Genomic DNA, 27,710 nt, shown 5'->3' on the forward strand with positions numbered 1-27,710 from the left:
TACAATGTTGCAGGCCAAGCTGAAACCTCCGAATCTACGCTAGAGTAACAGCGATGGATCTAGCCTTGTCAATAATGAGCTGTCAGCTGTACCTGACCATCGAAACTAGACTAAAATAATAATTGTTGCATATATGACTCAGATAGCAAGGACATGTGCTTTACTTTCCAATGCAAGGAGAAGCTCGAGAGCAGCATTTAGAAAAACGGCATTTGAAATTAAATAGGTTCTACTTGAACAATAGATTCTTTATCCCAGGCTGCTGCCATTACCTCAGAACCAAAGCAATCAACTGAACAGAAGCAAGTTGTATGAGAAAACGAAGAAGAAAACTAAGAACGAAACATGAAATCCATTAAATTTTTATTCCGTGTAAGTTGTTTTTCTAAGTACTGTACACATCCTGAAATGGGCTGCTCATAAACTAGAAGATACCATGCAACAAGATCAGTCCGCTGAAATGTTTAGGGATCATTTAAAGCTGTTTTGAATTAAATAGGCTGATGTGCCTTGAAGCAAAGCTAAAGGTACTTTCACAGTGTTTTAATAATCCATAGATAATGCAAGTATCTTTTTCATTTAAACTTAAATTAGAACTATGAAAACATAACTGCACAAAGAAGCAGCCATTAAGTAGGTTAATAAATTTGTAAAAGCACGTGTAGGATCGTTTCAGAAGGTGTACATACGCTTTTTGTGAAAAATAATTACTTTAAAAATTTGTAGTCAAAACATGCTTTAATCAATAGCTGTAATAACTATGATTATTACATAGGGATATTTCTTTCTTTCCTGAGCACTTTAAAATTTAAAAGGCACGAACAGTTGCTCACAAGACCCCCCAGGTTCCGCTGACGTGGCGCTGCTCGGCAGCAAAGTGTCGGGGCTCATGGGGCCCGAGGCAGCTCCCCAGAGCCCATCTCGCTGGGACGGGGCCCCGGTCCTGCCCCCAAAACTGTTCTGCATATCACGGTTAGCAGTTGTTGCTAGAGACCGGCAGACCACGATACAATACCCACCGCCATCCTCCCCAGGAGGTTCAGAGAAAATATAAGGCTTAAAAGATGAGGCTTTGCTCAGCCCTTTGAGAGAGAGGACACGGTCACATACAGATAGGAGGTGGCTCCTGACTTAAGCAGAGGAGGTAGAGCCTCCTTGCAGCTCTGCAGAGTGGGCAAATGTTACAAAATGGGGTCTGTGACAGCCACCATTGTGTATTAGATCTAACATCCTTGCAAAAGACAAAAAAAAACCCCTTATCGCTGTCGTTCTCAGCCTCAGAGGAAAGCTTCATAAAAAGATGAAAGCTCATTAAAAAGAAGGGAAAACAGACTACTGAACGAGTGAAATGTTTGCCGGGCTTGTGACTGCTTAAGGACACTCAGTGGGAGGCAAAGAAAAAGCACGTGGGGTTTTTATTGAGACAGGCTAGAAAGGGCAAGGCAAGTCAGCCCGGCTACGCAGTGGTGCAGGGAAGGTTACTCAATAAATAGACAGCCTTCAAAAACCAGCCACTGCCAAGTGAAAAACATAAAAGGGTTCACGAGCTCTGGCAGAAGCAGGTGATTAAAAATCAAAGAAACAAGGAGATCCTGTCAGTTCTAGGGTAAAATATTAGTAATTGATTTACTTTTCCCCATTAGGGAAGAGATATCTCAGTTGTTGATTTTGGTATTAATAGAATTCCAGGTGCTTCACTATAGCAGAATACACCATCAGGCAGACCAAACTAAAGAACCCAAACCCCAACTTGCAAATGTTATCACAAGTATTAATAAATTTTAAAAAACAAATCCTTCTCCAAACAAAACTGTGACAGGAAGCCTGCCAGGGAGTCTGCAGGGCCAAGAGATGATCAAGGCAAAAAAAAAACCACAACAAAAAAACCAAAAGAAAAACCAAAACCAAACCTCAGGGAGAATAAGGTAGTAGCACAAAACCTATTTTTTTTTCCTTCTTTTGTGTTCACCATGAAAGGACTCTGATGGGTCCCCCTGTGCCAGCACTTTCTCCACGCGGGATGCCTAGCAGGTCCCGCAAAAAATCACAGCATTCAGAGCCATTATGGACCGAACGTGCCAAATGAAGAGTAACACGAGGCCAAGAGCAAATGGGTTTCTAAAGGAAGGCAAGAGTGAATCGTATGAAGTTGCTGTGCTATGTAATTTCCTGCTTAAAAGTGCTTTGGTACCTGAGGAACAGCAAACGTAATACCAAAAATAAAAGGGTCCCAGGGCGACCCAGGGGAATACCGCCGTGAAGCCTGAGCCTGAGTACTCGGAAAAATTAGCAGATGATATAATAACAGTCTGAGCAAACACATAAATAAACACAATACATCAGGGAGAGTTTGGTTTTCTGCAAAGGGGAATCCAGCCTCTCAAACTTACTGTGGAATCACCAGCACATGGATACCACAGAACCGTTTGATACAGCGCGTGTAGACTTCCAGCCAAGTTTGACAAGCTCTCTTACAAAAATTTCTTACGGAAATTTGGCCTTGACAGAAAACAAGCCAAGATCTGTGTATCCAGAAACAGTTAGGTTAAGAGACGTGAGGCAGAGCAGGAGTAAGCTTTCAGTTCCCTTAGGGAGAGGGGAGATCCACAGGGATCTGTGCTAGTACCGGAGCTGCTTGGCTCACTCCTGCGTGACCTCAGAAACATGGGGGAGAGCACAGGAAGAAGAATTACAGGTTATACCCACTTATTCAGAGTAGAGAGACGGAGGGTCACCTGCAAAAGACTGCAACTTTAAGCACCGAAGGCCGCATACTTAATCAAGTGCCTCAAGTTTTTTCATATTTTCCTTGTACATATTCAGTCCTTTTATGAAAAGCCACCAACCAAAACTCTCAGTACTCTTACACAGAGAATCTTCTCAGCTATGTTTGGGAGGGCGATGCGTCAAAATGATCCTCCTTTTCAATGAAATCAAACACCACTTGACTGCTTAGGGGGTGTGAGGACAGAGCACTGGGAATCTTTCCCTCAGCTCTCTTCAATAGAAAGATCTCTCATAATTCATTATGAAATGGATCGGTGAATAATAAAATGTTTATTGACAAATGTCATAAAACTGTGCCATTCGCCTACCCCAGTCATCAAACGATACACACTTCAAAAAGCAGCAGCATCGAGTTTCTGTCATGGGAAAGACGACTAGAAATTATCTGAAGTTACTGTTATAAAATCGAAAGGGCTAGAAAAGTCAAAAACCGCAACAGCAAATATTCATTCAAATGCTCTGTCTTAATGCATTTAGTGTAGCTGGAAAACGCTTATATTAATTTGCTACGCTCTTTTTATATCTTGCTCTTTGACCTGGGTGGTTAGCCAAAATTTGGCTGCAAATTGTTTCTGTTTAGAAAAGAAACCGATAATGGAGCCAGGTCTGCTTTAAAGAATCCTGTTTATTCACTAGAAAGGCAAAAGCCACGTTTCCCTGGAGAGAAGAGAAACTGAGCTTCCAGACACCAGTACTCCTGCTTACATCTTTGAACATACTTCAACCACAAAACCTCTTTGCTTTTATTCAGGAACTGACTACCACCACCCACATCTGAGCCTGTCTCTGATGTTTCCTTCTCCGCCTGCTTTTCTGTTTCGGCATACCCACCTTCATAACGCAGTGAAACTCTTTCCGTTGATAGCTCTATTGCAAACGGTGACACGCGGCTACAATACAGATGTCTAAGTAGGATAATAACATGATAATAAATATGATAATAATAAAATAATAATGACTGGCAGAAATTTCCCTATTTTTTCTTACCTGAAAAATACATTAAAAAATCTAAAGCAAAAGATCTTTAAACTGCAAATCCCTGACTAGTTCCAAAACTTGCAAAGGAAGCCATAAACCTCTGCATGCATTCACGCAAGACCGTTTTAAGCTCCTACTAAGGATAGTGAGGAAAAGGAACAACTGATTTTTTAATTTATTTATTAACATGGAGCTTAATAAATTTAGGATTGCAGTTGCATTCAATAATCCAAACAGTATCTCGAGGCAACTGCGTAAAAACATGTATTTTCTTCACCATCACATGGTGACTGAAATACAGTATGCAACAATTAAAAGGAAATTTACAGCTGAGATGCAGAATATGCATTTTGTGCTTTCAAGCATAATAAAACAAAAGCGACTATTTTTAAAGTTACGTATTTTCCAAAGATTTTGCATGTACATTATTTTATTCAGAACATTTTAAGATGTCCATGACTGCCAGACTTTCCATAGAAAGATATGTAAAATGTCCTAAGCGTTAAATGTAGTAACTCAATTATTTGATTAAAAACTGAAACTGAGGTGTTTTGCAACGGACACTTTTGGTTGATTTTTCCTTAGTTAGAACTCTGCTCACCATCCTCCTCCCCTGAGATTTTTCTCATCCACTTTTTGGGGGTAAAACATTGCTTCTCAGCACTGCACAAAGTCTTTGGAAGATATCAGCTTGGACCTTCCATTCCTGGAAAAACACTGCTAATGGTTTAAAACCAGCACATTGCCAAAAAAACCAGAGAGGGTCATTTTTGCTAAATAATGATTAATAAGCAAGATAAAGAAAAGCAAGAGAAGAGCAACTTCAGGGAACTCATTCACCTGAACGAAGTAACTTCCTTTCTTTTTATGTTCACCTGGAGCTCATCTTCCCGATTTTTAAAGCCATGCAGGTCAGAAATATTCTACCTGAAGCTAATGAAATAAAAACTGGTTCAATCTCTTCGGAGTGAGAGCTGACCATAATGCTGCATATCTACAGTTTTACCCAGATACCTCCCCAGAATACAGCGACTTCATGCATTATTGAACAGTAGCTTTTAAGTGACATAAAACCTCTCAGGTCAATAACTCAGTTCTCCCTGTATCTAACACTGTTCTCTCGATATTGTCTCTTTGTTACTAAATAATTACATGTTAAGAGTCATGAAATACCAGAACCTAACTGCAAGACTGAGCAACAATCTAGGATTTCAAATTAGCTACCCACGCTGTATCACATACAGCGCTATGCTGAATTCAAGTTGCCATAGGCTCGCTCAAGGCACTGATTCTATCAAGTACTGAGCATTAAATCAGAAAAGGAAAAAGCACTGATTGGTATTTCCTATGAGTTACAAGTTTAGAGATGTTTTTTTTAAAGACAGGGGACCATAATAATTGTTGCACAGTTGATGCTGAGGATAGCTCTGCTTTAAAAAAAAAAAGATTTCCTATCTTTTCCATGGTCTACCTGAGATGCAAAGCTAAATTTGCCAAGCTATCTGTTTACGGAGAACTTCTTCCTCTAGGGAAGATAAGAAGGAAAAGGGAGGAAATGACACAATTTTAGAGTTAGAACAACACCACGACTTTCTGCACAGAGCTTTTTTTTTTTTTGCTTATTACCACAAAAATGATTGTGTTCTGAGAAACGGAAACACAATTAACCTTACTGAACTAGGACACTGCCTGTTTGTGAGCAGGTAATTTATTAATAAGAACTCTCTTTTACATGATTGAAGACAACAGACCATGAACCAGCCATAGGTTCACAAACTGGGGTGATGCTGCTTTGATGATTCACAACCGCTTCAGCTCCCACCTGCCTGCCCGGAGATGCTCCTGGAGTCAGAGTCAGGGCCACTACACAGGCAGAAGTAAACATTACCAACTGCTGTAAAAGATAAAAGCACATGAAAAGCAGGAGTTCACAAACTTTTGTTTAGATTCCCATCCATAGCGCTCCTATGTCTATTAGCCTGCATGAAATCCACTAAGAGAAGGGACAAAAACTACGTCTTTAAAGTTTATTATTGTATTCAAACATGGCAAGACATTTTCTACCCACTAAGTCACATAGAAGACCAAGATATTATGACATACACAAAGACTGCTTTTAAAAAAAAAAAAAAAAAGAGGAACATCATGAAAATATGCATTACTCCACGTTGACCAAAATAAGATACGTCACAGTGCCTTGAGCAACAATCCACCAAAAAAAGGAACGTTCACTTGCATTAATATTTCAATCTGCCGGTTCGTGGTGGCATTCCTTAGGCAGACACACAGTTAACCGACCTTTACCCAATATATGCGTTACTAGCATGGCTGTGAAAACCTGTCCTAAATCACAGTCTAACCAAATTACTTGATATTCTTTTAAAATAATTTCCTAAGTTGTAGTAAACACTGTGTTACCTATTCAATTGTCCTAGCAGCTCTAAGGCATTCGTATACGCATAACGATCTGTTCCATGGAGATATGCAGGACATTTGTAAGATGATTAATGCTGAACAGTTAAGCATTTTCTGGAAGGAGTTCAATAAATTGTCTAATATTGAAAAATCTGAAATTTCTCCTCAGGCATTTTTCTCTGAGAACATAAGAACATATATTCAATCGTGAAAAGAGCATACTTAATTCCTAAATACTAGCTTATTCTAATTTATTCAGATTCAGCAATTATAATATTCATTGATAGGGGGGAGGTTAAGAAAAATACTTTTTCATATGATGGCAAATAAGTTTTTTGATCTGCATCAGCTGAACTGACAGCAGTACAACAGAGATTGCTTCCAACATTAGAGGACTGATGACATTATGTCACTGAAGTGGCAACAGATTATAAAAACTCATCTTTTTCCCTACATTTCCAAGTACTTCTCCCTTTTTCTTCTTTTCAGCCTTCACATTTACTAAGTGTCACAGCGGCGACCCTCTCCCACCTCCCTACCCCACACCCCCCCTGCACCAGCATCCCCCGTCAATAACTGCAAGCAAACCCAATGCCTTGCCCTCCCATTTTCCCAGCTGCCAGCAATCCCGGCTTCCCTGCTGCCGCTTCTAGACGATCAATCACCCCACCAGGCCTTGGGCTGCCTTCGTGTCAAGTGGCACGCGCTGACACCCCCAAGGAACACCGGTATTTTTATTGACTGGTAGCATCAAGTGCAGTTCAACTATAAAAATCGAGGTCAGGGACTTGTATGCTTGAGAACGCCCCTCTTTCCCCAAGCTGTGGGCCTGAATCTGTACAATCATCCAAGTTTCTAGTCAAGGACACACGGAACTGAATTCTGCAACTATTAAGCGGCTCAATGATTTTCAAGGACACAAGACCAGAGTTCCCTGCCTCTCTGTTGTCAGGATAAAATACACAAAAGGAGTTTGGCAAACCGGATTAAATCACCGAAACACACAGGCTATTTCTTGTGTTTGACAATTTATAGTCTCTATTGCTTTGAACAAGAGGCACATAATGCTTTGCAACATCCAAATTGTATGGACAGACAGATGCAGCATTCTTTTTTTTTCCCCACATGTTTTTGTGTGTATCGTGTTATTTTCTAGGAGGTGCTGAGAATTGTAGAGTATTTCAGAATGATAACTTCTACTGACAACATGAAATATTCCAAAAGAAAACAATGCATTGCATTTAACCATCAGGTTTTCTTGGGTTTCTTTCACAGTTGAAACCAATATAGATACATGTATTTTATCAGAGTAGGGTGGTCAATATTAGCGCAACTAATTAACACAAGACTTTTCATACTAGCATTTTAAACCCTGAAAAGTATTGTATTTTCAGCTTTCCCAGTTAAGAAGCTGTAGCTGTGCGCAATGGACTTCAAATAAAGCCTGGAGGCATTCAGCGCCCATCACACTCATAGCTTAGTTGATGAATTTACCAATCGAGACAGCAGAACTCTCATCTCTATGCAAACAAGGGTGAGAAGCTTTTTGCTGGATAGAAAATATTAGTAAAGCAACATACGTTACCCCTTCAAAGACAGCCCTACAATATAAAACCAAGAAAGTTTTTGATGAATTGATGACTCATTAAGGTCACACTGGTTCTCCTTGTGCTTTCTCGAGAAACGTGAGATTAGAATAGAAGCTGTAAATCGGAAATTAGCTGAGTTATATCCACGCTGTGCAAAAATGCATACACTATTGGCAACACACAGTACTAAAACAGCAGGAAGAACTGCAAAACCATTCCGATATCGTTTCTTGCTGCTGCTTCAGATGCTTTGCCAGTACAACAAGGGCTGTGACAAAACACTAATGAACGCAAATCCATCATAAAGTACTTGCACGTCAGTAAAATGCAGAAAATGTTTCAATGGAGTTATCCAACCACAAGTGAAGTAAATCCAAAAAGCAAGAAACACCCTAGAAAAGTATATTAGCTGAAGATACTACCAAAAACTTGTCATTAGTCAGATTGAGTATGTCATGTCAAACCCCACCATTCTTCTCTTCTTGCCTTCCCATTGATAGCTGTAAGCGCCTACAGAGGCTCCCTTTGATCAGTGAGCAAACACAGGGAGAGGCAGTGCCTCGCATCAGGAGATTGCAGAATTTCCTATGCTACTCTTCGAGGGCTGAGATACAAAGATGTACAGGAATACAGGGCGAATGGGATTTTCTGACCTTCCTCTTTGACACAACACAGAACGCCAAACTTCTGGTCTAAGATCTCAACTGAAAGCCAATACAAAGAGAGAGGAAGAAAACCCCAAGCACAGATTTAAAACACACTGTGAAGCTGAAAGAATGGAGAGTAAATCCTCTGCAGAAAATTGTTCTGATCACATTGTCACAGGAGCTGAACAGGTTTATACAGCAATAGTTCTGTGCCTCGGAAACTGCTCCCCAAGATACAGCAAATCTACATGAGGAAACCAACCCCGTCAAAATCTACGTTGGTCAATCCTAGAGATTTGCAGCCAATTCACCTCACCGATACTTCTTGTTTGCAACGCTGTACCTACATCTGAAGGTTCATGCTCTGTTAAAATAATACTTCTTACCACCAGATGACGTTGCAGAGTCCAACCAAACTGTATGAAATGTCCACACTTGATACGAAAATGAAATATGAGCAGCATTCCTGGCGATTAGCTTTGCTGTGTAGCACTTGGGTGAAAAGGGCACTTTTATCGATACCACTAGTAAAACAGGAACTGTGTTATAACTGTCCATCCAGGGGAATCTAACTATTAAGAGTCGACAGTAAAATTGGTATTATGAAATCATTGTTAAAAATTGTTCGGTTCAAACATATGTATAAGCAGAAAGTAATTATAATGGGGGGTTGATCTGCAAGTTTAAAATAAATCTAACTTTTCTATTTATTTAAGAAGTTTACTTTCATTTATAAAAGCCACTGATAAAAAGCAACAGCAGATAATTTATGCGGTTGACATGTCTGAATTAACCTCTCATGTCTTCTCTGGGGGTACAAAGGGTGTTTTACTAAGTGATGGGAAAAACTAGGACGCGAGATTGATTATTAAAAAGGGACCTGCTTTCTAAATTCAGCACCGTAGCTGCCAAACAGTTTTTAGCACCTTATTTGGTTGTTCAATATAATCCATGGTTGCTGCGTTCTTAGTTTTCTGTTGTGTCCAGTGTTTATGCAGTTTACTCAAATGAAAACTGTGAAATTCAAATATCCTGACAGATCATGTTGTTATCAGAGTAAGCTGTCAAAAAACACAATTCCTTACATTTATTTGTAAAAACAAGCCACCTTTGAGGGCAGAAAAAATGTTTTGAAAGAGCAGCAAGATAGCATAATGAATCAGAGCAAGAGAAAAACAGAGGCTATTTTTATCAATGATGTCTTCCAGGAACAGCAGGTCCAAAAAAGAACAGAATTTCGTCAGGATCTGATTACAGTGTTTACTAAATTGCTCTTTCTGTATCTGACATGCTTTGCAAAAAATGTCTCCAGCAGAGAATCTGTGCTGGAGACTAAACAAAATGCATTATGCAATGGGTCTCCTGCCTTGGCAACGCAGGTATAATCTCCTGTGCAAATCAGGCAAAAGCAAGAATTCACTCGGGAGGTTCTGCTTGTTCCAATGTGATGATTGTGATTAAGGAACAATAAACATTTCCTTTTTGACATTTCACTTTTTTCCATCCAAACTATGAAGTCTATTTCCCTGATTATCTTTCAAATTCTTGATGGTAGGTTTATTATTATGGTTTCTGTTCAGGATTCAGCATGAGGCAAGAGAACGGCTGCAGAAAATCAAATTGTAAAACCCAAGACAAACGCACCTACTTCTGCTTGACACAGATTCACAAAAAATAGAAAATATTTAAAGATCGGTGTAACAATACTGTAATGATTTTTTTTTTTCATTTCTAAGATTTTTTTTTTTTTCATTTCTAAGAGTAATTTCATCACAATACAAAAGTCTGTGAAATACTAACCCCATTTTGTTTTCTTTTAAATGCATACTTCTCTCAGAGGTGAAGAAGGAATACAGTTGTCAGCTGTGTCAACAGTTGCTAATTTCAGCTGAGTTTGCAAACACTTAATCTTACTTGATACTGTTAAAGAGAAGAGGCTGATGGCTTCAATATGCCTTTAGAAAAATTAGCCATAATATAATATACCAAAAAGGCACGAGAAGTTATGATCAAAGGAATGATCAAAACCAGGGCACAGACTCTGGCTTTGCAAGTACGTTTCAGCCTGAAAAAAATGACGAAGAAGAAATAAGCGACAGGTCTGTAAAACTGCGTGTTACAGAGAGCGTGAATGGGATCAACCGCTCACTGCCTCTCCCAGACCAGCAGCTCGGCAATGTCTAAACAAACTACCCAGTGGCAGGCTCAAAATGCACAGAACAACAAGGGTCTTCACCCAAATACAGTCATGCTATGGTGCTCCTTGCTACAGGCACCACAGGGGTTAAAAGTTTACCTTTGCTAAAATATTCACAGAACACACACAAAAAAAATATCTATTATCAATTTTTAAGACAGCGCTTCTAACTGCGACATGGGAGAACCCTTTGGGGAAGTATAACCAGTATCACTGGTGGGACCTTTCTTATACTAATTTATATGAAACTAGACGAAGAAACCCATAACAAAACAGTAATTCATTTAAAATGCCAAAAAAGGTAAACATAGAAATGAATAGGTCAGTGTTTCACCCGGATCCTTTGTCTCTTGACTAATTCATTTTACACATAGATTTTATTAAGATAATGTTGTTGGTTTGGCTTTTTATTTACACGTTTAGTGTCTTCCTTCAGAGAACTTTGCTTTGGTAGAGCCATTTTCTCACCTGGACAAACAAGCAAGGTGAAAAGTCTCAAAGGAGAGGAAATTTTGGAAGTATTGAATCCGCAGTCAAGCAGTGTTCCCATCGGTCAGGCTGATACAGGGGTGCAACATTAGGGGTTAGCAAAACACCACTACGCACCACCGCTCTCAGCTTTGAGAAGAAACATTTACATTTTCTTTACTGATTTTTTTTTTTTTTTAAATACTTGCAACTAGATGGGCACTTTTCTAGTTCAGGCATGGGAACATCAGCTGCAACACCTAACACCTGACTTTACTCAAACTGTATCCACCACTGCCCTTTTCTCATTAAAGTTTGTCACCCTGTCGAGAGAGAATTTTAGGTAGAGATTTTGTGCCCAGAGCCAGCTACAAATTCTATATCACCATTATTATAACCACTTTACTACGTAGCTTTAATGGTAACATTAACAGTGGCATTAATGCCACTTTTAGATTGAAGGTTATAGAAAAGAATTGGTTTTCTTAGGTGTATTTTGGATGCTTTAATTTTCAACCAATTCGTGCAGTTGTGCGGATATATCATATGTGTGCACGTACACATGCAACCTGCAATGCTCATATACTTCATCCATAAGCTCATCCTCACATCTTTTTAAGGCATAGTGAAATTTCACGTTTAAATGTTTCTCTTCTCAAATCCCAATACTCTTCCAGAACAAAAAGCAGGAATTATTTACAAAGCAAACTCCTACCTATCTAGCCATATGAGCTGCTTTAAATTTGAGCACTGCCGTACTGCCAGAGGTATTGATGCAGAGCCAAATGCAGACTAACCACGTTTTCTTGTTTCAGAAGAGGGCGTTCCAGCTCACCGTGAATTTCCTCACGCTCTAGAGGAAGGACTGCTAGGATTTAAGCAAGGTTTTCTACAGAAGCATTATCAATAGCACAGAGCAGAGGCAAGCAATCAGACTGGTAATGGTGATGGTGGGCTGCCCCCTCCCTACCCTACGCTGCATTGTGCAAGCCCACGGCTGGAGGCAGGGAAACGCTCTTTGGCATGGCACAACACATTCTCTCTGGCTTTTAGACAAGGGGTCAGGGCACCACGGAAAAACTGAGCTGCTGGGCTGGGAGAACAAGGCTCCTTTGGCTGCTCCCTCCCCGGTGTGATCCCAAGGTGGACGGCACAGCTGGGAAGGCTGCTGGCCTCTGAAGGGCAAACACCGCCTTGGGAACACGACAACGACGAAAAGTAGAACAAGGGCACGTCTGTACCGCAGGCTGCAGTGGACCAAGGAGACTCCCAAGTTAGCCTTAAAAGACCAGGGACAACCAAAAATCCAGGTAGAGCAGCCCAAGGTGAGCTCTGAGCTGCCATACCTACTTTGCTAGCAAGAGCCGTACTGTGAATGCCAAGCCTGGCGAGGAAGTCTGCGCCAAATCACGTGCTCTTGGGCGTGGAATGCCACACAACTGCTGACAAGAAGGTGACAGCAAATCCTGCTGCCCTGTTTCCGAGTGGGACGACAGGGCTTTGTGGTGATCAAAAGGGAAGCAGCACCCGGAGTGCCTCCCGCAGCCTCCGAGGGTTAACACTTCCGCCCCAGAGAGGAAGCTCCTCTCCTACTTTATCTCCCATTACCTGCAAGTGTACTTGCACTTATCTGCAAAACCTTCACTGATAAATCATTATTTGATTAACTGAAGAACTAATATAGTCTGCACCCTCTGCATTGTGATAATAAGCTGAAAAGAGGAATCTTTCTTCCTGACCCTTAATGAACAGCTAGTTTACAGTTTAACAAGATAGCCTAGCTATTGAAATGATAATTATCTCTACAAGAATCAGTGTTACAACATAGATGAGAATTTTTCTGAAGTGAAGCTCACTGATAAAGCATCACTACAAAAGTATTTTGTCTAAATGTCAACATTTAAAACCTTTAAATGTTTCTAAATGACATTTAAGGATCAAATAAATGAATACATATGCTTCCTCTTCGACAATAGCTCCACTTCACGCCATAACAAACACGGTTTTATGAAATAGAAAACAGACGTACATATTGTGAAAGTGGCTTTTTTGTCATGGCAAATATCCAAGACAGCAATTAAATCACACAAACAGTTGATTGTATATTCCAGATACAGACCGGAGCTCAGACCGAGACAGGGATGGTGCTTTCTCAGGCACTCTTTCCTCTCCTGAAACTCTAGTTTTTGAGGAGAGAAAGGCTCAATTACTTTGTATCTGAAATCCCTTAATGCCATCACAGAAAGCAAGACAGTTTCAAACCCCAGGTTGTGGGATATCTCACAAACGTGAGGAATCGCACTTTTCTACTCTCCTCACGTAATTATTTTTGTAAGCTGTGTGATCTCACACATTATGCTCAAGTCTTCTTTATTATGAGGCAGGTGAGGGTTTTTTCCCTTCTTTGTAACACACTTGAAAATGAAAACTGGAGAATGAACAAAGAATCCAATAGCATGAAACAGCAAGATCTTTTCAACTAAGACTAGGGTGTTTGGCAGTTTTTATACTTCATTAATTGAACAGATTTTGGACGTTGGTTTACCACAAGAAGGTGGTTTACGCTAGTGAACCTGTACTATTGCACATATCAAACCCACCCAGGAAATGCGGTGATCTCTCTCCAACATTTTATGTATTTGGCTTACGTGGCTGATGTGCCAGACCAAAGTTTGAATCAAAGCAGATCATCTTCATTTCTGAAAGGAAATTATTTCTAATTACAGCTCCACAGTTACTTCTTCCAAGCAAAATCAGGACCCTTTTTCTTCTTAGCTTCTGACAAAGCTATAAGAATTGAACATTTTGCCATTAGTGTTCCCAGTAAGTTACTAACCATGATGATAAATATCAGGCAATTAATGGAACATTTCCATACTTGGAAAAAAGAAGAAAATTATGTATATGATAAAATCAGTCATTTTTACCAGTTTATTCCCCCCTTACTCTCGATAATTAAAGGAATCGGATTTGAGATTAACTCTCTAAAATTTCACTTTACAGCTTGATAAATACCTAGAAAATGTGCCTGTTTTCATCAGCCAAATATCCAGCCCACACTGGGTCTCTGGTGAGCTACCAGAGTCCTGCTCCTCCTGCGCCAGCCAGGGCGCCCCATAGCCACTGTGTATCACGGGGCACTTGATAACCCAGTCCTAGCAATAAACAAAATGTGTTTCTCTCACCCCAAACACAACTTCAAAGATGATCTGCAATGATATTTTCTTTTCTTATTTCATTTTTTACTATATATTGTCCTAGACTTCTCAGTTTTCAGTCAAGTTTGATCCTTTTTCCCTTAAAACCTCCACTTGCGCATTTTAAGAAAGATTAGTAGTGATGAAAACCTAAAGCGTGTAAATCATGCTCAACCAATTCTCTTTTCACATTATACAAAAAGTCCACGTGTCTTCCTGTTCTATCTTTCAATTCACAGAAATTCACTGTTCTCCCCCCTTTCTCCGGTATGTACCAAACATACGAGGCAAGATCTCCACTGCAGCAACGCCGCATTTAAAGCAAGCTTCCTGTACTCAGAGCGAACTGTGACATATCACTTCCTTCCTACCCATAGACATCAACTCTATTTCTGAAATGCAAGTTGGTTAAAATCACCAGCAGGAAAGTATCTTTCAGACTATATTAACTTATTCTGCAGCCTTGCTATGATTTTCTCAACCAGAAACAGTGTTTTCAATAACCGAAACATCTGGTTTCTTTAAACATTCATCACGTTTTATAAGTTAAAAGCAGAGGGGTTTTTTGTTGTTGAAGTGAAAAGCAGACAACTTAACTTCTTTTCTATCTGAAATACATCTATATTTAAAATCGCAAGTTAATCTTAGATACTTGACAGTGACTGTCCTGCCTGATCAATATATCAACAAGTGAAGTGCTTGCCTGCCTGCTAAGAGAGATTATAGAAAACAATTCCCAGGTTCATGTATTCACATATTAAAGTTACTGACAATTTTACTGACAATTCTTTTTAATTAGCCATGCCATCTCAGTATACTCCCAAATACATAAAAATTAATTACCTGTAACATCACATCTTTGTAATTTTAACCTTTTCATGCTTGACTACTTTTCAGTGACATTTCCTTTAAACAAAAGGCTCTACTTATCAAGAGATGGCATATGGGAGACAGACAATCAATCACAAAAATGGAAAAGATAGGGGAAAATCATAACGGAAGACTTAAAACACCTTTTATGACTCCTTATCATGCAGATAATCAATAGCTTATCAAAGCTGTCCATTTTGACTTTGCTGAGTCATTTCCACAGAGTTAATTCAAAATCACCGATATCAAGTTATAAAAAAAACCTATGCTAGTAAATCTACTGCGAACGCTACTGCTTATTTAACACTGTCCATTACCTTGAACTTAAGGTTCATACCTGGTGACCTCTGTATGTCCGCAATTAGAGTGAAAAGCGTGAAAAAAAGGCAAATGAAAAGTTTATCCACAAACTTTAAAGGGGAAACTGCACACAAGAGAGGATTTTATCATTGCTTTTGAATTGCTTTCCAGCTTCCAAAGCAATTCAAGGTTGCCTATCAGTTCATCATGCATCTATGCTTAAATTTAATTAGAAAAATTGCTATCTGCTGCTCAACTATACTGCAAATAACTTGGCCATAACAATTTGCCTTTTTCAATAAAAAAATACACTGACAACTGCATACGTGTCACAGAAATCAATCTTCATTTTCCCTTTCCTAATCTGAGTTTCAGGTTTTACCTAAATTGCTAATGAAAAATTCATATCTGAAAAATGGGTCAATTTGCTCATCTTTCAGCCAGTGGCAAAGGGACCATTCAAAGCCTCAGACACCAGACACATTCTTTTCTAATTTACTGAACAAGCAACAACCCAAGAACGTATAGATACAGCCCCCATGTTTAAAGCATTTCTCTGGTTAGTTCCTGTAGTATGGCTGAAGTGACACCACTGGCCTGTCTACCAAACCGTTTTTGGCTAGAAAAATACACAGGACTCATTCATTTTACAGCTCAACTGTTGACAGCACACGCTATCTTTCACCAAAGATTTTAGTCTAATTAACACCAATTGCCAGGCTTTTCTAAACAAATATTCTAGGATATAATATACAGATAAGAAAGTACATAAACATTTTAGTAGCAAATAATGATTTGCCAGTGCTATTTTGTCTAACATTTGCTCAGAAACAGGAGTATTTGTGAAGAAAAGGCAAAATGATTATGGCATTAAATATGAGAATTAATACAGAAAGCTGGACAACATGTGCATACAGCAAAAAAAAAAAGTTAACAGCCCAGTCTATAATGTACGAGAGGCCTGATTTTCTATGCTCTGGAGCGACTACATTCAGTAGAGAATGGTTGCAGAAAAGTTAAACGCAATATAAGCTTTTACCTTTAATCATTTGTTGTATAGACTGTATAGAAACTCTAAAATAACAGCTGTTAGAAGTTGATCTTCTCAACTAAAGATTTATTTCAAACCAAAGCATGCTTATGCTTCTTTCTCTTTCCTATCAGGCCCTGAAACGATGAGATACAAAGAACCCATGGGTTCATTATTGGTAAATGTAAGAGAGATCCTCAGGCAGCATGAACGCAGTTAAAGACAAAGATGAACACAGCACAGTTAATAAGAAATTTGCTGCGTCCCGTGTATTGATTACTGAGAAACGCGTATCTGAATTCACAGCTAAGATCAGTTCCTAACATAGGAAGAGATAAAGAAACAGACGGAGGGGAAAAACAACAAAAGACGACCACGCAAGAGAGAGACAGACCGGGCTAGGCAGCAAGACGTGTCTCTATAAACAGCCCATCCGCTTTCCTAGAGCGCCCCGGCATACCTCCAATTTCAGCCTAAGTCTCAATGCCAGGTACCACTGCAGAGCTGGACGCTGCCTATTCAGAACGCAAAGTCACTTCTTTCCTTACCAAAAATATTTGTATAAAGAGAAACGTGCGGTTCTCCTAATGATGAAAGCTCTATTTTCTCTGGAAGCCACAAACCCAAGCCACACTTTAAATATTCAATTATGCCAGCGGACATAATTGTGCTCAATCATGGTCTAATTCCAGGATGAAGTGTATACCATCCCCTACAAGAGCATTTAGTCCCAAAAACTGGATAGCATCTATTTTGCTGAGAAAGGAATAATTAGAAACAAATTAAATCTCAAATAATTTTCTGATGCTTGATGCAACTAAATCTCATAAGACTATACAGGCAGAGTAAGCCAAGGGCTGGCAAACCTCTTTTACCATGTTACAATAAAAGATTCCGAATCTTAGTAAAAATAAGGCAAAGAAAAAAAGGCATATTGAGAGATAACTGCTTCAGAAACTACCAACTTCTTCAATTAGCCATGAACATTTGCAATTTTAAATGTACCACATCTAACCAAGAAAAAAATGCTTTGGCAAGAAAAACTGGCAATCTAACTTAATTTTTTAGCTTTATGCAAGTTTGACTGTCAGTGGGGGTAAATTCACCCCCATGCACATTTGACTTTAAGCAGTCACTTAGAAGATAAGGCAAGAAAGAAACCACTTTCTTCAGGGGTAAGCACTCCTGCTTTTCTGTGAGATTTTACACTTCACACAGGTAAAAGACGCTGCTTCCTTACACGTTGAAAGGTTTTATTGAAGTCGATTTAACCACACATATTCACTTCAACTCAGACTAAATTTTTAATTTGCCAAATTATGAAGACTCTGTGTTTCAATGCCACAAAAATCTTACTTAGCATCTGTATGGAAGCTCAGGCTGAACTAGCAAGTTTCTTTCAAACCTCAGGGAAGGTTATTTGGTTTTAGTTTGCATGGTAGATACCGGCATAAAATGTCTTATGTGGGTAGGTATTTCCCACAGCAAAAAATAAAAATAATAAAAATAAAAAACACCACTTAAAAAAAAAGGAGACCATTTTGATGAACTTTATTCTGTGACTAATACCTGCCGTTATAACTAAGATGGGGAGATGCTGTTTCTGGAAGTTTCAGACATTACCTGTTTTGCAGCAAGTTTTATAGTAACGTATCTCTATGAGAAATTTCCAGGAGGTTTTCTGTTGGGACGGAATTGGGATTTGTACAGTCAGATAGCAAGGAACTGTGATAAAATTACTTTAGAAAGAATTGTTAAGTGGTTGTCATCCTCAAGCCCAGAAGTACTGAAAAACCAGCACATCCTCTGCGATGTTAATTAGCTCTCCATAGTAAGCATAGAACCGGTTTGTACAGAGCTGATTAAACCTGGTTACTTATGAAGTGTCCTGTGTTCCCACCACCACCCCCACCCACTGATCAAATGACTTCAGTCCTCCACCAAACCCCTTTTTCTTCTCCACCGCAATACAACTAGCCTTTCCCGTACTGCTGCAGTCTCCGTTCCCTCCTACGGCATTTCCATTTCTCACACCCAGAGAATAACCCATTTCCTCCACATCCCGCAGTCTCCCTTCTGCAATAGGTGATGGTGCCCAGAAGGTGCCATAAAGGGTCAGTTCCCAATTCCCCAAGCAATAAATGCCAGTAACTGCCAAACAGCAATACACCAGGGAAGGTGGTATGAAAGGTATTTTACTGCAACTGGTACAGCACGTCACCCTGTGATGCTGAGCTAGAACGCTATAAGGGAATGGGAAATGGCTTGGAGAAAAACTGTTGTGATTGCCCCTAGAGTTCAAGAAATGAAAAGATAAAATGCAAGTTTTAAAAAGCACCTGTCATTTCTGACGTAACTATCAGTCTGATGCAAAACACATTTGTCACTGCTAACTGGGACTCTGTGGAGTCCCAAGTGACTCTGGATTCCAAGAAAGATGTACTTTCTGTCAAGATATATTGAGGATTTTATGAATTTACCGTATAGCCACAATTCTTAATATTATGATGGTTTATTATGCTTTGCATACATGAAAGTCAAGGACTTTTTTGTCCCTTGCATGAAGTATTCAAAACCTTTCTCCTGGGGGGGGGGGGGAGCTTGTTGAAGTGACCAGAAAAGACTCTGCTCAGTTTTAATACAGAATATATAATGACCTAACTTTGCAATAAAAAAATTATTGTAACTCTTGATTTCTGCGACAGTAGAGCAAAACTGTTCATTTCACCTTACCATCAAAAGTCTGCAGTTTCCACAGTTTCAAAACGATGTGTTACCGGATGCGCGCAGTGCTCTTGAGGGAGGACTCGCTCCCTGACTGATCAAGCAAGGCTTTTAACCAGCAGGATTACAATACCACCTCTTAAAAGTTCAGTTTTCTGCTCCTGAATCCAAACTACTCTAATTAAAGAGGTCCTTCTTGCTAACAAAAGCTTGAGGGCTTCCAAGGGCACTTCCTGCTCTTCAATGTCTTTTTTTACCTCCCTCGACCACACTGCTCTTTGGAGAATATTTTTTTTTTTGCCTTTCATCCAGCAGCCCTCTGCTCAGAGCCATCTCCTTGAGTCTCTGCTCAACAGGGCAGCTGAGCCCACAGACTTTGTAACGTCCCTGCTGACACAACTCCTAAGGATACTGAGGATAATTAGTACAAAAATAAATACTTTCCATGTAGAAAGATACATCAGCGGTGCATTAATAAGCAATGTCGCATAATGCAGCTAGGTGTTTGAAGTGTTGAATCTTGAATTCGTACAAAGAAAGCCTCGAAGGTGTCACGGAGTGCATTAGTGTTCATGTGGACGGATAATTACCCTATGGAACCTGATAATGAATCTGTTTGTTGCAAAACTAGTCCAGCAACTGATTAAAACTTAATCTATATTTTACTGCTAATTGGCTTTTCTTCTTTGCATGATGGTGGAAAACATTGGAATATAGAAATGGACAAAACCTTCACAAAGTGAGCATGACAGGAACAGACTGAAGGGGAAAGAGGGAACAGAACTTGTCTTTCCAATGTTATGAGACATTCATGAGGTTATATTTTTTTAACTCCATTTGACAACTTGCACATCCTGATAATAAGTGCTAATTTATTGAAATCTTCCTGAGACAATGGGAAAAAAATTACTTACCAGATTTGATCAGACACAGAAACACTAAGATAAATATAAAACTATGTAACAACAACAACAGGAAAAAAAAAACCCAACCAACAAACAAGACAGGTTTTCTTGGAAACTGAAATTTATCTAACAACAGTAAATTCATTCCCAGAGAGAAAGTAGGATGGTGACAACTAGGGAACACACATAGAAGTGTATGGAGCAATTAGCAGACACAGGAGGTTCATACATGCATCCTTTCATCTAGCAAAGAATTGTTTTTCCTTTTGTTATAAGGCAATATATTTGGCTTGTGGAACTTGAATTTTTGAAAGGTTTACGCGAGCTCATTGTAAGACAACACTGAAGCTGTACTTTGCATTCCCCTAGAGGAAATGGAGTGAAAGGATTTGCACATGTATTATGAGACAGAACTTCAAACAATGGCTTTGAATGCTGTCTTACTGTGGGCTTTGGCGTCTTTTTTTTGCAAGATAATAATTTTTGCAATGATTATTAGAGAACTCAAAACTCAGCAGATTTGTTTCTTTTCCCTCCTAGTCTGGGAACCTGTAAAGCAGTTTACTCCATTACTGTCACGGGCACCGAATCAGACTCAACAGGTAGCTCTTCAGAAGCAAATTACTGCCCAGGGAAGCAATACATAATCTAAGGTGTGGATTACAGGCTGTTGACTTAGCCCTGTGTCCAGGCTTCAGCAGTGGTGAGGCACTTCAGCTCTCGCTTACCACTCACCTGCCACAGGATTAAGCACTCAGAATAGCTCATGTGCTATAAAAACATCCAAAGTTTGTTTGCTCTGAACTATGAGTTTCTGCCTCCTCTACAAAGGTGCAAAAGCACCTCACAACCATTTGATAGCAGAGACACCGATGTTTATACGATCTTAGCTGTGGTCCTAGACCTAATGAGGCCATCATAGCAATTAATTACAGTAGCTCATTGGTGGCACTGCAAAAGCGACACTCACAAAACCAGGCAACCGCCAATGAAGAACGTCGCACCCTGTGGCAAAGTTCAGTTGGCTACAGGCAGCACCCGGCTGACCGGGAAGGTACTATCACGACATTTCATTCTATGTGCACACCCAGAGAGGATCATCGGATAACCCTTGGCTCCGCTTGGAAGAGCTGCAGCTTTGGGGGAATTTACACCTGTGCAAGTGGCAGAAATGCAAAACAGGTTTTTACAAGTGTATAACAGTAATTATACAGCACTCTGCCCAGCCTGGAGCAGATTTAATAGTATTATTAATACAGCCATGAGTCAGACCAACTCTCAGAAGGCATAGTGTAAACCTTGATATTGTTCTTCAGGAAAATAAATTGCTTCTCTGGTAACAAAGAGATGTGTTAATTTTGCTGGCCTCTTCCATCTCCGCCAGCCAAAGACCATAAACAAAGCGCATGCTGTATGGATTGTTCATTGCCAATGTATCCAACTGCTGTAGAGCATCTAAGGGAAAGAAGCTTGGAGAGGAAATGCCATTTTTACCTCAGTAAATTCATGGATGGAGGCCAACTAAAGATAAGTAATCGTGCAAAACTGAACAAAAGTATTATTCTTACCAGTCACATTAAATTCTTTACTTTTAGATCAGCTGAGTAGGCATCTTGCCCTGTAAAGCAGGACTTCTCTTTCAAGCTACTGCTTCTGAATAATTCATACTTCAACGCTCTTTGTTCTAGATTCATTAATATTCCTTCTCATGTTCATTGAAAAATTAAAAAGCAAATTAAAAAAATGACAACATTGGACTAAAAACAGTCCTTTAGCCTATGTAGTGGCTACGATTAAAAAAACTTCAGCCAACAGCATTCTGTTCTATTTGCTCCATCCACTGGAAGATTCAACACCTACAACGTAGCAAAGATTAATCTTTAAAAAAAAAAAAAACAAAACTGGTGCAAGAAACTCCAGATAAATCATTCTGAGGAGTATATTGGTCACTATCAGCTTCTATATAACCTGACATAGCAGTTATAGTCTTACAGCCTCAAAGACTCAGATGGGTCTTGTCTACATGGTGCAACACTAGAAATCTCCAGCCTATGTCTGAAAGAGGTCCTCTGCCCAGGCTGCTTTGCCAGATCAGCGCATAGCGTGAGTCCACTGTCAGCCCCTGTCCAGCCCAGACAGCTCAAGCTTCTCTGCATTTTATTATACTGCTGTTCGCAGGACAAACGTAATACATACGTTCACTAGCTGAACCTTTTTAGGTACCATTCATATCTTTTAAATGAATTATAATTTATAAGTCAAGTAAATATTTGAGGTACCAAGGTAAAACTTTGAGTTCAAACATCTTCTTCCACTTCCGTTCATCAAAACAGCTGCAGTGCTACAAATAGATAAACAGTTAATAGCTGGTAGTTTATCAACAGCACCGGTTTCTCATTTCATAGATCAGATTTCTCAAGGTGCAGTTTGACGCAAAAAAGCCAAAAAGCAAACTAAAAAAGCTGACACCTCAACAGATTGTAGCTTATGAAGTTAAATGAATACATTTTGCAACTCAGCACCTAAATCACCAGTCAGTTTTTTCCTAGCCTAGACACCCTCCTTAGCAGACACCGCTTTGTCTTCCAGCGCGGCGTATGTGCCTGACCGAGGGCAGGAATGGATACAGAGCTGGACTCCTTCCATTCGTGAGAGCTGTATCAGGAAAATTGTATGATTTGCATTATAACTTAAGGTAACCAGCTAAAAACCAAACACCTGTAATTAATAATTTCTGCCTCACCTGCCTCTGTACTGGCAACTCTTATCAGATCTGTGCAGATAAAATCGGGTCATACTCTGCCATCCTGCATAGTTTGGGTGCCCTCGTAACCCTGATGAGGCTGCATACTCAGCTGGAGAGTAACTTGTGGTTACCCAGTTTCCTTCAAATGACACTAAGCCAAAGCCTAATTAATGTAAAATTTCAAGTAAAACCATTTATTCACACAGTCCAAAATACAGTTACAAAGGGTTATCAAATACCAAGGTGGGGGGAGATATATGTGTAAATCAATGTAACAAGGTTAAATATGAACATCTCTCCCCTTCCCTTTCACAGCTGATTTGCTGCTGTTAGAAGCTGAATATCAAGGCTCCAGTCTTGCTACACCTTATTTTAGGAAGAGATTCACCTCCTCTGGAGGTGCATGTGCCCTGTAAGACCCAGTCTTCTCCCAGAAGTTTTCCAAGGAGTCCAGATGGACTTACACCACCTCCCTGAAATTTGTTCTAACCCTCCCTTACCCCGAAGGCACACTGATCACACAACTTGATTACAACAAGCCCTGCCTTACCTCCTTGAGATTGTACTGGCTATTAAACCAGAGCCTGTACTGTTAACCTGTGCAGGAGCAATTGATCAACGGCTGTATATAGACACAATTTCAACTGCTCCTAAAATGAATAAAACAACTGTGAGAGATTTGGAAAGTCGCTAAGAGTATCATCTGAATCAACCAAGCAAGGTGGCGGCAGTGCCTGGTGACCCTGCTCAAGCATATTTGCAGCGGGACTGTGAGGCCAGACAAAGCAGGAAAGCATAACATGGGGGCTGGCAAAAGACTACGAGGGACAGGAGGGCAAGACAAACAGGGCAGAGAATAGCAGGAGCCTCCACACTTACAGCCTCAACCTCCCTCCTCTCCTGGTCGGAGGAAGGAGGACAGAGAGTGTCCTGCAGTGGACAAGGGAAGTCATGATCTTCATGTCAATACTTAACGTTATCTTAATGTCATCTTAATGTCAACGTCAACTAGGTGGGGTAATACCCAGTGATTCAATTGGTTCTTCCTTTTTATATTCTCAAATACATGAATCAAAGGTCATATATCAATACCAATTAAGAAATTCATATTTCTGTTTCACCCACCACAGAGATGCACATCTCCACCATACCAAGCAGCAGTTCTCCTCTAAGGAAGGGGAAGAAATGCATCAAGAAACGACGAAGCTCCCACCTCTTCCTTTTGTGATTCATTGTGCACATTCCAGTGTGAAACGAGCCTTACACTGACCTTTATCCCCATCCTAACTGATGTTTTAACTGACATACTTGGTACAGGCATCTACATGGGATAAACACACATTGCTCATTAGTGCCTCTTGACTGAAACCAGGTAACAGCAACAAATAAACTTTTCAGGGACTAGTGACTAATGCTTCCTCTTCCAAAAAAAAAAAAAACAAACCACCACCAACAAAAAACTTTCTCCTGAGGTCTGTAACAATCCTGAATGGAGTAACATGTCAAGTCCCTACTCAAAAGATGCTTCTCCAGGATATTTCGAGATCAAAACACGGACATATCAGGAAAAGCAATTCCACAACTTACCGAATTCCAGCGAGACTCAGTCCTTGTAGTGAATGAGCAGTTTGCCATTGTATCAAAGTTAGAATTTCACCATCTATTCCTACATATCTCTTACCTTGGTTTTCTTTTGTTTAGCACATAAAACATGGCATAAAGCATACATGACCTTTCTAGTTACAGTTCTCAATTGTGTCCACAGAAAAAGATGACAGTTGCTTGCAAAACAAACATATAAAACTTGCAAAAAATCAAGAGGACTTACAGGATCAGTCAGTTCTGGCAAGCTCGCTTGGTAGGTGAGAGGTCTACAGTCACGAGTATTATTCACTAAGACACAAGGAAGAAACATTGGTCCCAAATCGTCCCCATCGAGCACATCTACTGTCAGGGTGGTTGTACTTGTCCTTCGCTCGTTAAGATTTTGGGCTCGGTCCTGTGGAGCAAATGAGTTACATTTGGTGAGACCTTCTGAATTCAGAATCTACAAAAAATTTTAAAGTTAAAGGTAAGGGCAAAACATATAAGCACCGTAACTATCCAGGTTCTAGGAAATAGCTAATTACAGAAACGTCAGCCTCAGAGCTCCAGCCTTAAAGCCTCAGAAATACAATTAAAAGGTAAAAGTTGACCTCTTGAATTAAGAAATACCGTGAGATGTCTATCACTCAGAAATAACACAGTTTTGAGAAACTAATTCTCAGGAATTAACATGTCTTAAATGTATAAAAATGCAGCATATTTGTATAAAATAAAAAGTCCCTCGTGCCTTACTTAATAATCTGAAATACACTCTTATGCTGCCTTGTGTAGCTCTACCAAATCCTATCTATAAGTAAAAGGACTTTCACTTACAGAAATGGAAAGCATAAGCAGTAACAACTTGTTTTCTAATTGGCAGTGGAGAGGCCCTCGACTGTAGTGCTCAATCCCCCCCTGCATGCCACAATTAAAGAAAGTTTTAGCACCTCCCTTCGCCCCCAAAAAAACAGCCAGAGGACAGCGATGAGACTGATTAAGATCTCCAAACTGTACTCTATATGGAAAGCTGGTTTGTCTAAAGAATGAGTCATACTGCTCATGTTTTAAAAGGTTGAAGAACACTTCTGTCCACAATAAAGCAGCTACAATGCTGCACCCCAAAAAAGTCTTTTTTAATCTTTGGCTGTTGCAACTTCTTTATTGTCTCCTTTTTTTCCTTCCAGATGGTACAGAATAAAACTACAATTTCCTGAATTGTGAGAACCACCCGGATTATTTTTATACACTGAACAATGTACACACTAGCAACAGTTCATCTTTTCTTTCTTCTTTTGTTATCATAGTAAAGAAACAGCATGACTAACCAATATTTTTTTTAAAACCGCCAAAAATATTTCCATTTTCACAGAGGAACTATTGTGATAGCTTTTATTTACAAAAATAAAATCTGGCAGAGGGAATATGGGCCACTAGCTAAGTCTTGCCCTCTTATCCTAGGATAACATTGACAGAAAAGAAAAAAGCAATTTTTTTTTTTTAAAAAAAGGTATTTATGCTGTTTAATATTATCATCTGTGTAAGAGGAATAGGTCGTTGCTCTAAATCAGACTGGATACATATTTTTTCCCCTACTTTGCAGTCCACTCAGTTCTTAGAACCGCTTTATATTTACAGTTACTAAACATGGGAATTTCTGCATTCAGCTTTCTTCATGGTCAACGATGAAAAACAATACCAGCTACAAGAAGCAGCCTTCATCATCAACTAATCTTTTTTACATTCCCCCAATATGCCTGTGAGTAATACTGGATCAAAACACAGATACAGAGTAATTTCATGTAGTATCTTCAGGATGCAAGAACAATAAATGATCACTGCTAATGTAATCAGTGGAATAGAAGTGTGATTGCATAGTACATACAATAGAGAGAATTAAATGCAGCCTGCAATACTCTGTAAAATTAAAAAAAAAAAAAAAAAAAGAGGGTGCATAAGGCAAACTCTTAAAAAAGCTGGGCTATAGAGCTTAATTAGAGCCTTTCTCTGACATCTTTTTCTCATCTGTGAGCACTCAAAACTTTAGCGAGCTCAGTTCCCATTTGGGTACTCTTGAGAAAACACATGGCCTCGCAAGACGTTTCAACCCTGCAAGCTGCCCCGTTATATATAAACACGATACAGAAGCTATCAGCACGGCTCTAGTCCCAAACCCAGTACCACAAAGGTGACAATTTACTGTCTCAGGACGTATATTGAAAGGAATGAACAAATTAATACAAGATGGCTTTGCAGTACTGCCACCGCGCATCCCAAGCTGCGCCTTCACCAGTTGTTCCTGCAGCGTGACAGGCTTCCCTCCTCCTCACGCGAGGTGTTCGTGCTGCCGCACGCCGTGCCTGCCTCTTGAAAAACACGACCTGCTCAACTACCCCAGTTACTTTTCTAGGAGCGCAGCGTCTCCTGAAACTCACAGCTCTGACATCAAAGGAAAAGAGCTGTGAATACGCAGTGGTGATCTGTGGAATAAAGTGCTGATAAAACAAGGCAAATCAGTTCTGAGCCTTCCCATATTCCTGTTCAAGAGATCAGCAAGTTACATTACCCAGGTAAAATGACTTGTTCTAACAGCCAGGAAGCATCTTTAGATATATCTAAGTGCAAAAAGCATTGAGACACCCCCGGAGCCTACCTTCTGTTGGGAGAATGCTGAACATGCCACAAAATAGGTAAGGAAGTGGATTGTAAAACATATCTACAATTCTGTATTAGAAAGATGACAGTAATACAAATGCGTGAATTCGGGAGCAAGCTATCTAAAGTTGCTTCAGAGCATTCTCATATTTTTCCATAAATGAAGCAGTATCACAACAGAGGTGAACAACAGAGGAAAAGTTTTCATCTCAGCTATTATCAGAAGGACAAAAAGGGAAAAAAGCTTTCACGGCCCTCAAGGGCACCAAGAAACTCCTCTGATGACAGATATGTTAGATATAGTTTAAACATCACTTTTCTTCTCAGTATGCATCATCCACTGCCAGTCACTCTGTAAAAACCTCCATATATGCTTGCAATATGACGTGAAAGAAAAATCACCTCTTTATAGAAAAATGTATTTCAAACCTGAAGGATACAACTAAATCGTACCCATTAAACTCATCTGAAATCAAATTAGCATTGCTGGATTTGTTAGAAAACGAACACTTAGCAACACTAGAACGCACTTTTCTGCATGGGCTGTACTTCAAATTTGCAACTTGTTCCTTGTGCCAAAAAGGTTGTCTTGTTACACACACTGAGCAGGCTTTTTTAACC

At 39.7% G+C, this 27,710-nt stretch overlaps 1 protein-coding gene across 2 annotated transcripts in view; it reads right to left on the reverse strand.

Moving 5' to 3' along the window:
- The window catches only part of PCDH15 (protocadherin related 15), an 827,781-nt gene that overhangs the window by 232,790 nt on the left and 567,281 nt on the right, over positions 1 to 27,710 (reverse strand). For both annotated transcript variants that reach the window (XM_075154074.1, XM_075154076.1), the window contains one exon: positions 24,682 to 24,852. In XM_075154074.1, the coding sequence (XP_075010175.1) occupies positions 24,682 to 24,852 (171 nt within the window). The remainder of the gene's footprint in view (positions 1 to 24,681; positions 24,853 to 27,710) is intronic.

Source organism: Calonectris borealis, chromosome 7, assembly GCF_964195595.1.
Source record: "Calonectris borealis chromosome 7, bCalBor7.hap1.2, whole genome shotgun sequence".
NCBI lineage: Eukaryota > Metazoa > Chordata > Aves > Procellariiformes > Procellariidae > Calonectris > Calonectris borealis.